Genomic DNA, 11,867 nt, shown 5'->3' with positions numbered 1-11,867 from the left:
TATTGGCCCCCACTTTCTTCTGGCTTGTAGAGTTTCTGCTGAGAGATCTGCTGTTAGTCTGATGGGCTTCCCTTTGTGGGTAACCTGACCTTTCTCTCTGGCTGCCCTTAACATTTTTTCCTTCATTTCAACTTGGTGAATCTGACAATTATGTGTCTTGGAGTTACTCTTCTTGAGCAGTATCTTTGTGGCGTTCTCTGTATTTTCTGAATTTGAATGTTGGCCTGCCTTGCTAGGTTGGAGAAGTTATCCTGGATAATATCCTGCAGAGTGTTTCCAGCTTGGTTCCATTCTCCCTGTCACTTTCAGGTACACCAATCAGACATAGATTTGGTCTTTTCACATCGTCCCATATTTGTTGGAGACTTTGTTCATTTCTTTTTACTCTTTTTTCTCTAAACTTCTCTTCTTGCTTCATTTCATTCATTTGATCTTCAGTCACTGATACCCTTTCTTCCCGTTGATCGAATTGGTTACTGAAGCTTGTGCATTTGTCATGTAGTTCTCTTGCCATGGTTTTCAGCTCCATCAGGTCAGTTAAGGACTTCTGTACACTGGTTATTCTAGTTAGCCATTCGTCTAATCTTTTTTTCAAGGTTTTTAGATGCTTTGTGATGAGTTCGAACTTCCTCCTTTAGCTCGGAGAAGTTGGATCATCTGAAGCCTTCTTCTCTCAACTCATCAAAGCCAGTGTCTGTCCAGTTTTATTCCACTGCTGGCGAGGAGCTGCATTCCTTTGGAGGGGGAGAGGTGCTCTGATTTTTAGAATTTTCAGCTTTTCTGCTCTGTTTTTTCTCCATCTTTGTGGGTTTATCTACCTTTGGTCTTTGATGATGGTGATGTATAGATGGGGTTTCAGTGTGGATGTCCTTTCTGTTTGTTAGTTTTCCTTCTAACAGTCAGGACCCTCAGCTACAGGTCTGTTTGAGTTTGCTGGAGGTCTATTCCAGACCCTGTTTGCCTGGGTATTAGCAGTGGAGGCTGCAGAACAGCGAATATTGCTGAACAGCAAATGTTGCTGCTTGATCATTCCTCTGGAAGCTTCATCTCAGAAAGGTACCTGGCCATGTGAGGAGTCAGTCTGCCCCTACTGGGGGGTGCCTCCAAGTTAGGCTACTCAGAGGTCAGGGACCAACTTGAGGAGGCAGTCTGTCCATTCTCAGATCTCAAACTCTGTGCTGGGAGAACCACTGCTCTCTTCAAAGCTGTCAGACAGAGATATTTAAGTCTGCAGAGGTTTCTGCTGCCTTTTGTTTGGCTATGCCCTGACCCCAGAGGTGGAGTCTACAAAGGCAGGCAGGCTTCCTTGAGCTGCAGTGGGCTTCACCCAGTTCGAGCTTCCTAGCCACTTTGTTTACCTACTCAAGGCTCAACAATGGCAGTCCCCCGGCCTCGCTGCTGCCTTGCAGTTCGATCTCAGACTGCTGTGTTAGCAAAGAACGAGGCTCCAAGGGCATGGGACTCTCTGAGCCAGATGCCGGATATAATCTCCTGCTGTGCCGTTTGCTAAGACCATTGGAAAAGTGCAGTTTTAGGGTGGGAGTTACCCGATTTCCAGGTACCATCTGTCACAACTTCCCTTGGGTAGGAAAGGGAATTCCCTGACCCCTTGCGCTTCCTGGGTGAGGCGATGCCTCGCCCTGCTTTGGCTCATGCTCGGTGGGCTACACCCACTGTCCTGTACCCACTGTCCAACAAGCTCCAGTGAGATGAACCCGGTACCTCAATTGGAAATGCAGAAATCACCCGTGTTCTGCGTTGCTCACATTGGGAGCTGTAGACTCGAGCTGTTCCTATTCAGCCATCGTGGAACCGCCCCTCTTTAATTTTTTTCTAGGCAGAGAAGAGTACTCATTATGTACCATCTGAGATATAGATGAGAGGGAGAGTTAACACTCTGTCTCCCGTTTGAGTTGGCTCTGCCTAGATGAAAGCTGAGAGCGGCATTCAGTCCTGGGCTCACCTATTCCAGGGAATGTTTCTCTGTAGTGTTCCCATTATAACTTTCTAACAAGTTTCCATGTGTTCTGTGTTCATATTCACAAAAGAGGTGTCATTGGGGTTTTTTCTTTTCATTTATTTTTACCCCATTTATGATCCTTCTTGACATTATACTCTAATTGTGTGATTTGTGATTATCCATCTAAATCCAATACCTTCCTCACAAGAGCCATTAATATGTTTTTATGGGGAAAGAACTTGAAGTCTGAAGACCCAGATCCAAGTCCAGGAGCCTCAACTTAATCAGTGGTACCACTTTGGACTTAACTTCTCTGTGCCATATTTTTCTGTTTATAAAATGCTGATAATGATAGTTGCTTCATTTTTTTCATAGAGTTTTGAGTGTAAAATGAGATAAAGATGTGAAAATTATAAGACTTTACAGAAATTGACATCTTGTTTTCATTCTTTTTTAAACCATTGTAAAGTTTTAAAAATACAAATCAGATTCTCCTACACTATATACTTTCAGGAAAATTGGTAGAGTTATTAGACAAAAAAATAAAAATAAAAATGAAGTCAGACAATTGTAAAGCAACCGTAGGGCATCATAATACACATGGACTCCCCTTTATCCTCCTGGTCTTGCTACCCAGAGTATGATCTGTGGATCAGAAGCGTGAGCCTCATCTGGGAGCGTGTAGAAGTGCAGACTCTCTGGTCTTATCCTAGACCTGTTGATTCAGAACATGCATTTTCACAAGATCTCCAGGTGCTTAGTGTGTACATTGAAATTTGAGAAGCACCATATAGTATCTCATGTAGCACTGGTAGCATTCAAGATGATTCTATGCAGTAAACAAGCAAACTTTTTTTTTATTTTAATTACTGGGTTTGAAGAATATTAGAAGAACATATTACCAACCCATGAAACCTGTTATTTCATAGATTTTCCTTGTGGTAAGGTAAACAGGTGAGTTAAATTAACACAGATTATTAAGTAAATGATAGAGCAGATGATTCTTGGAAATGGCAAAAATTATGAAGGTGGCTTTTGTAACTGGTCTTAGGATAACCCTGATCTAGAAGCTCGGTGGGATTCATAGCAGGGTCTTAGTAGCTGTGAATGACTTCTCGGCTGCTGTTAGCCCTAGCTGAAGGTGCCCCCAGAAGGCTTAGCTCTTGTGTTTGTCACGTACCCCAGCTCAGACTAGGGTTGTCATCTTTCATCATCCACTGAAAATGCAAATAGCTTACAAGGTCTAGGGCCCTTTATTTTTAGTTCTGGATTCCATGTGCGAGATGTACAGGTTTGTTACATAGGTAAACATGTGTGATGGTGGTTTGCTGCACCTACCAACCCATCACCTAGGTATTAAGCCCAGCATGCCTTAACTGTTTATCCTGATGTTCTGCCTTGCTCTGCTCCTCCCCAGAAAGGCGCCAGTGTGTGTTGTTCCCCTCCCTGTGTAGATGTGTGTTCAGCTCCCCCTAATAAATGAAAACATGTAATGTTTGGTTTTCTGTTCCTGTGTTAGTTTGCTGAGGATAATGGCTTACAGCTCCATCCATTGTCCCTGCAAAGGACATGATTCCATTCCTTTTATGGCTGCATAGTATTTCATGATATATATATTTATATATATATGTGTGTGTGTATGTATATATATGTGTATATGTGTATATATATTATATATATATACACACACACACACCCCAGATTCTCTTTGTCCAGTCGGTCATTGATGGGGATTTCAGTTGATTCCACGTTTTTGCTATTGTGAATTGTGCTGCAGTGAACATTCACATGCGTGTATCCTCATAACAGAATGATTTATATTCCTTTAGGTATATATTCAGTAATGGGATTGCTGGGTAAAAGGGTATTTCTGGTTCTAGGTCTTTGAGGAATTGCCACACTGTTTTCCACAATGATTGAACTAACTTACATTCCCACCAACAGTGGGCTATTAGCCCTTTGTCAGATGAGTGGATTGCAAACATTTTCTCCTATTCTGTAGGTTGCCTCTTTACTCTGATGGTACTTTCTTTTGCTGTGCCGAAGTTCTTTAGTTTAATTAGATCCCATTTGTCAATTTTGGCTTTTGTTGCCATTGGTTTTGGTGTTTTAGACCTGAAGTCCTTCCCCATGCCTATGTCCTGAATGGTATGGCCTACGTTTTCTTCTAGGATTTTTATTGTTTTAGATCTAACATTTGATTCTTTACTCCATCTTGAATTAATTTTGTGTAAGGTATAAGGAAGGAAGTGATCCAGTTTTAGTTTTCTCCATATGGCTAGCCAGTTTTCCCAGCACCATTTATTAAATAGGGAATCCTTTTCCCATTGTTTGTTTTTTATCAGGTTTGTCAGAGATCAGATGGTTGTAGATATGTGGTCTTATTTCTCATTTCTCTATTCTTTTCCATTGGTCTATGTGTCTGTTTTTGTCCAAGTACCATGCTGTTTTGGTTACTGTAGCCTTGTAGTATAGTTTCAAGTCAGGTAGCAAGATGCCTCTAGCTTTGCTCTTTTTGCTTAGGATTGTCTTGGCTATATGGGCTCTTTCAGTTCCATATGAAATTTAAAGTCATTTTTAAAAATTCTGTTAAGAGTATCAGTGGTAGTTTAATGAGAATAGCATTGAATTTATAAATTACTTTGGGCATTATGGCAATTTTCATGATGTTGATTCTTCCTATCCATGAGCGTGGAATGCTTTTCCATTTTGTATCCTCTCTGATTTCTCTGATTAGTGGTTTGTAGTTGTCCTTGAAGAAGTCCTCCACTTCCTTTATTAGCTGTATTCTTAGGTACTTTATTCTCTTTGTAGCAATTGTGAATGGGAGTTTGTTCATAATTTAGCTTTCTGCTTGTCTATTGTTGGTGTATAGGAATGGTTGTCATTTTTGCACATTGATTTTGTATCCTGAGATTTAGTTGAAGTTGCTTATCAGCTTGAGATTTTGTGCTGAGACAATGGGGTTTTCTAGATATAGCACCATGTCATCTGCAAACAGAGACAGTTTTACGTCCTCTCTTCCTATTTGAATACGCTTTCTTTCTTTCTCTTGCCTGAGAAAGAACTGGCCAGAACTTCCAATACTGTGTTTAATAGGAGTGGTTAGAGAGGGCATCCTTGTCTTGTGCTAGTTTTCAAGGGGAATGCTTCCAGCTTTTGCCTGTTCAGTATGATACTGGCTGTGAGTTTGTCATAAATGACTCATTATTTTGAGGTATGTTCCATCGATACCTGTAGTTTATTGTGAGTTTTTAACGTGAAGGAATGTTGGATTTTATTGAAAGCAGGCTCCTTTTTTTGTCCCTTCAACTCTTCCCAAAAGAGTTTTGGGAAGAATTCAAGCACAAAAATAGCCTTTATTTTTAAATTTACTACTTAGACTAACTGTAGGGGCTAGAAGATTCTGTCTCTTTCCCTGTGGTAGCCTATAGCTGAATGTTTATAAAATATGTGAACAGTTTATCCAAGAGACTTTTAATTCCTCATAACTCAGTTTCTCTTGAGACACAGTTATGGAGTCAAATCCTCATGAGGTCAGATTTTTAAGATTTTTGTCTGCATTTTCTTCCCTTTTACTTTTTTCAGTAACTTGTGACATTATATAAGTAAAACAACTAAATTTTAAAGCATCTAGAATGTGTAGGGGGAAATGGTTTATGAATTGCCATGCCGTGCTTGTGTAGTTGCCTTGTGAGTTTTTTTCTGAACCATTCCAGGTTCCTACACGTGCTGCTAAAGTAAACACCTGTGCTCTTCTGTTCATCTTCCCATTTTTTTCCTCAGTCCCATTTGCACTCTACCTTGACATTACTCTGATTCTGTGGTTTGTGACTATCCACCAGAACCCATCACCTTAACCAACTTAGAAAGTTCAGTTGCAGAAGATTTTCTTGCAAATGAAACTCTAGCTTATTGATCAGTGGTGTGGCTCCTCATGAAAAACCTTTTCAGAGACTTTACAAATTGAAAAAGCATGCAAACTTGTACTCTTGTAAAGAATGATATCCAGAAGGTTCTTCAGTTGTCTACATACAAAGGTAAATAGTTAATTTGATGTTTCAAGTATTACTCAGACTTCATATTGTCATCCTATGGACAGTTGCAACATCTTCGCTATTTTTTGTTGTAATAGATATTTTAAAATAATTTCATCCAGTTGCAGAATCCAGCCTACTTCTGAATTTCTTCCATTTAAAATAATATACATAAAACAAAGTCAAGAGATAAGTAGTAGATTGGGGAAAAATCTTCACAATATTATGACAGAGGCCTAATTTCCTTAATATCTATAGAGCTCTTCAAATGGCTAAGAATAACCCAATAGAAAAATAGCAAAGAATATAAGCATGAAAGGATGTTCACTTTCATATATCATTAAACATAAATCAAAACAAGTTGCGGTTTTCCAGCTGTCAGATTAGCTGAAATGAAAATGTTGGAAAAACCTCAGTGTTAAAGAGTAGGAAGAATAGCATGTTGTTGCAATTATGAATTATTAAAATTTTCTGAAGGGTGATTTGGCAATATTTATGAAAATGTGAAATGTACTTACACTTTGATCAAGAAATTCCACAGATATGAAAAGATATATATGTAATGATAGTCTTTGCAGCATTATTTATAATATCCTAAACTGAAAGTGACTTCTGTGTCCCTTAGGAGGATTTACAGTAGTAACATCGTTTATTGAGCCCATGGAATAACATGCAGCCACTAAAAGATGTCCTAGCTTTACAGGAAAAAAAAGGGGGGGAAAACAAAATATAAAAGACTGACTAATATCCCATTTGTATATAAAAAACAGGAGGATAAGAGGATCCTATAAATACTTGTATGTGAATAAAAGTTCTTGAAAAGAGGAAACAGATAGTTAATTATGGAAAGAGGGGGTAGAGAGATCAGAGATCCAGAGGATAGAGAGTGACAGTGGGAGAGTGAGTGGGAGAGTGAGAGAGAGAGAGACCAAGACTTTAATTATTTAAAAAATAAATAATTTTGAATTTGTCAGAATAATTTTGTATGATAAATGTGATTTAGATGTGTTGAGAGACTGATAAACAATCTGATTCATATCAATTCTCTTTTCCCAACCCACACAGTCCTCCTGTCCCCACGTTCATTTCCACCCCTAGTAGTTATGCTTTCATGAATATTAGCTGAGTGTTTTTACTTCCCTTGGGGGACTGCTTTTGAGAGAGAAAACAAGTATCGGTGAAGTGGCCAAAGGGCTGGCAATGGAGGGAAAAATAAAGACTTTGCCCAGTACTGAAAATGAAAAGCTATCTGCTAAAAATGAGCCATTCTTTGGTAATTTTAATTAACCATTTAAAATAATTCAGATAAAAGCAGTGACATTTTCCTAAAGAAGAATTTGGTTTGGACGTCCTATCTAATTATTTCAGTTGCCTATTACTCCTGTAAGGAAAATAAGGTTATTAAGCTTTTCTCAAGCTTTTTTTCTTTTAGCCCCTAGGACATTCTCATTTCTGTGTCTAGTTTGGGGGCAGATGCTTTGGATTATTGATGGAGGTCTTTTTAGAAATGGACTTTTACCTTCTTTAAATAGCCCTGGACATGCATATATCTCACCATTACCCAGGAAGTACATTTTGACACCTGGATTGAGTTATGAAATTTATCTTTTACTCCTCACTTTTTCCAGTTGCCCTGCATTTTTAATTTGCCCAATAGCATTTTACTTAGTTATTTAAAGGTTTGTTGACTCAGTTTTTAAATCAAACAACTGTTCTGCATGTTATTTTAATACTTAACATAAAATTCATGTTTTACATATTTTTCAGCTCTCCCCTCTGCCACCCTGAGGACTTCTAGTATCATAAGTTTGTCCTTCATTTTGCCTTAGAGATCCTTTCCTCGGTACTGCGTTTGGGTGCCTGAGAGAGATATTCAGAGATACCCTGTGCCCAGTGTTAGGCTTCTACAAGCTTTCATGCACAGCTGAGTAGGATGTTTTTCAACTTCATTTCTGTTTTTGTTTTGTTTTGTTTTGTTTTGTTTTGTTTTTGCAGACACCGAACTTCTCCCTCTGCAATTTTTTTTTTCCTGATCTAAACTTTCTGGGAGTGATCAAGCATTTTTCTTTCAGATGGAGACTATTTTACCTTTACAAGACATGAACCCATTGGAGTGTGTGGACAGATCATCCCAGTGAGTGTATCTCCTCGCACCTCGTATTTATTTTCATTTGACCCAGTTCTCTTAAAGACACATAAAACGTGGTCCTCAGCGATGTGTGTTTTCCATTACTGGGGGAAAAAAAAACTGAGCTCATGTTGTTGACATATCTTTAACAGCCTCCCTGCAAATGCTTATTTGAACAGGTTAATAGGGTTTCAGCTCTGTTACCAGGAGTTGAATTCTCAAGTCATGGAATTCTCATGATTAAAATAAGCAAAGCACAGTGTATTAATAACCTGCCCTTCATTATTATGTCCATTCTGCTTATGGAAAATTAATGCTTTGTTATATTTATTTTTTAGAACTGTGACTCGCCATCCTTCCAAGCATATTATTTTATATGATCTTTTAATCCCATTCTTTCCCACTGTTTCTTTTCACAAGAATCTAGATAGAAGATGCTACGGAAGACACAGCAGTACAGTTAACGTCACAGACATAATTGAAACCATGCCGAGCTGCTGTGTGTCTTGTAAAGAGAAATAGATGTAGTGCTTAGTGTTTGGATTGGAACATTAAACATTGTGCTTTTGTTCCTCTCTCTCATACACAACCTTTGTACAATACAAAACATGACCAAAGCTTCTAACAGTACTAGCTAATAGTTCTGGCAGGGATTTCAAGGGGATGCTCAGAGTTTAACTCTTATAGTATAGACAGGAAGTTTTCTGTTTCCAAAATATAGTAGTATAACTCAAAATAATCTTTGGCATTGGGAACCAAAGATGTGGGGAAGGTATAATATTTGTTTGAATAATTGATAAATCCCAGATTACTGTGAAATTTATTAGAGAATGCAAAGGTAAAATGAGAGGTTTGGGTTAAATTCTTTCGCTCCTAAAGGCCCTAGGGAAATCCCAGTTGGATCAGCTCTGGGACGAGGTCTGTCACCTTCCTTGTAGGATTCAAACTTCCCTTTCTTGCCCTTGCCCACACTCTCAACGCTGCAGCTTCACTGACAGGACAAGAGTTGCTTGTCAGCCAGCTCTGGCTCAATTACTGCACTTCAAGATTTATACACTGTAGATGGAATTAAAACATTACTGTGGACTCCCAAGTTTATAAACAACTAAGGGGAAAAGAAATTGGGTGTTTGGTGAAGGCAAGACACTTGTATATTTTTGCAAGCTTGCCAGAGCCAGTGAGAAGCCTTCAAGGATGGCAGCTGAGATGCTTCAGGCAGAAACACATTGTGGTCAAGGGCTGAAGCCAGGGGATGTGGATTTCTGTTTTCTTTCTTAATGAAATTATCAATGACACCTGATAGTACTGAGGTTCATGCCTGATCTTGTGACAATACAAGCTTAATATCCTTTTAAAATCAGTTTAAAACATTTTAGACCCCAGCCTCATCTACTCATGTAAATGTACTGTAGTCTCCAATAGCTTCTTTTACAGTGGAAAACAGACAAATGAAAATTTTTGCATACTCATAAGTATATGCACTTTATTTTTTGTAATCATGTATGTTCGTGACAATGCATGTATCTAAAGAAAAAGTGCTACCTTGAAATACACATTGACTTAACTATAACTCATAGTTAGGGTTTTCTTTTCTAGTTCTTCCATGTTGAAGAGCTTTCCATACCAGTGTGAAAATTCTGATGTAAAAATCTGAGATGCAGAAAAAAGTTTTCATACACGAGAACTTATTGGAACCAAAGCCTAATTTAAAAACACATGAAAACAACAGTGACTCCCTTTCCACCGTGGGATTTCTTTTGGTGGGTAGTTGAAATACAGTAATTGGTTGGTCAGAGAGAAAAGGAGAGATTTCCAAGGTCAGTGCTATTCTATTCTTAATGAAGTAATTGAAAATCCAAACATCTATACTTTGTAGTGGTCAAGATTTATGTTGAGGACTAGTTTGAGAAGTATGAGAAGTCACAGCTTGAAAACAAAGTAGTAGAGGAATATTTTTCCATCTATCAACTTTGAGTTTTTTCCTTTTCAGTGGAACTTCCCCCTGCTGATGTTTGCCTGGAAAATTGCTCCAGCCTTGTGCTGTGGCAATACAGTAGTTATTAAGCCAGCAGAGCAAACACCACTCAGTGCACTCTACGTGGGAGCCCTCATCAAGGAGGTAAGAGAAACGGACTTCAGGAGTGCTTCTGACTCCCCTTATAGCTGGAGCCTACTAGAGCATATCTCATTTAACATGAATGCATCAGCTTTCATCAGCCACATTTCCTCCTGTTCTGTTTTCTTAGGCTGGCTTTCCTCCTGGGGTCGTCAATATTTTGCCAGGATACGGGCCAACAGCTGGGGCAGCAATAGCTTCTCACATTGGCATAGACAAGATTGCGTTCACAGGGTCTACTGAGGTAGGTATCTGAAAAACCAGGGATTAAAGAACAGTCTTGCGAACGAGTTGAGGGGTTACAAAAACAATAAAATTAGTACCCATAGGCTAGACACCAAAAGGGCAGTGAGTACCCAAGCCCACAGAGGATAACATCGGTGTCATAGAACACTGGTAGAAGTGAAAACAAAGGCACACAGGGACCATTTGACCCCACAGATCTCTTGAGCATTTTTGTGATACCGTCTGTGTAAGAACTATCCCAGAATCTGCGGTTCCAGCCACTTTGTTGAGTCAAGAACAGCAGTGGCAGAAGCAAGTTAAGAAGCTGGAAGTCTAAACTAGGCTCTGGTAAGGATAAGAATGGAGACACAAGCTTTCCCTTCTCATTGTTTGGACAGATCCTGTAAGTACAATTGGAACTCACTATGCCCCATGAACCATAAGAGATGATATAGAGCAGGGTTCAGCACATTTTTTCCTGTATAGGGCCAGAAAGTAAATGTAGATTTTGTAGGCAATGTGGTCTCTGCTACAACTACTCAGCTATACCATAGTATCACCAAATAGTCATAGATAATACTGAGTGTGGCTATGTGCCAATTAAAGTATATTTATAGACATGGAAATTGGAATTTTTACATATTTTTTATGGATTACAAAATAGTAATCTTTTTATTAAACATGCAAAAACTGCTTTTAGCTTGTAGGCCATACCAAAACAGCAGCATTAAATTTGACCCATGGACCATAGTTTACAGATCCCTGTTACAGAGTCACAAGTCAGCTTAGGAAGATTTATAAATGTTACTCAAATGTCTTTGGTTCAGGTAACATATGATAAAGTCTTACTCATTGTTTCAAGTAGAACCTCACAGATGACATCATCATTGAACAAAGGATGTCTGCAGGTCTAGAGCAGTGCTGTCTAGTAGAATGAGAGCAACATTTGTCATTTAAAATAGGCTAGTAGCCACATTAAAAAATAAGTGAAATTAATTGGAATAACTTTAATCCAGTATTTTCAAAATATTTCAACATATAATCACTATAAGCTATTAACACAATATTTTTCATTCTCTTTTTCATGTTCTTTCTTGGAAATGTATGTGTTTTACACGTACAGCATATCTTTTCAGACTAGCCACATTTCAAGTTCTCCATTGCCATGTGTGCTACCATATTGGGCAGCACAGATCTAGAAACGTTATATCAGTTGATACAGAGTTAATTATACTTGGTTAAACTGACTCACAGTAGTAAATTTAATAAAAGATTTATTAATAAAGTTGAATATCAATTCACAAATTACTGAGTTTTGTGTTTGTCAAGAGTTAACCTTGTTTGTTTCTAAACATTGTATTCTAGTTGTACTTGTTACTGTAATTTTGCAGTTTAATGAAA

The 11,867-nt window shown here is 38.4% G+C and overlaps 1 protein-coding gene across 2 annotated transcripts in view; it reads left to right on the top strand.

Annotated features, from left to right (window-relative positions):
• Positions 1-11,867, top strand: part of ALDH1A2 (aldehyde dehydrogenase 1 family, member A2) — a 115,430-nt gene that overhangs the window by 66,910 nt on the left and 36,653 nt on the right. Inside the window, exons 5-7 of one of the 2 annotated variants that reach the window (XM_011983174.1) lie at positions 8,070-8,131; positions 10,116-10,244; positions 10,372-10,485. In XM_011983174.1, coding sequence (XP_011838564.1) covers positions 8,070-8,131; positions 10,116-10,244; positions 10,372-10,485 — 305 coding nt within the window. The remainder of the gene's footprint in view (positions 1-8,069; positions 8,132-10,115; positions 10,245-10,371; positions 10,486-11,867) is intronic. The other variant, XM_011983175.1, reaches the window with a different exon arrangement.

This window comes from Mandrillus leucophaeus, unplaced genomic scaffold (genome assembly GCF_000951045.1).
Source record: "Mandrillus leucophaeus isolate KB7577 unplaced genomic scaffold, Mleu.le_1.0 Scaffold247, whole genome shotgun sequence".
NCBI classification, from domain to species: Eukaryota; Metazoa; Chordata; class Mammalia; order Primates; family Cercopithecidae; genus Mandrillus; species Mandrillus leucophaeus.
Note: the sequence above shows the minus strand (reverse complement) of the source record. Positions and strands in the feature narration are given on the sequence as shown.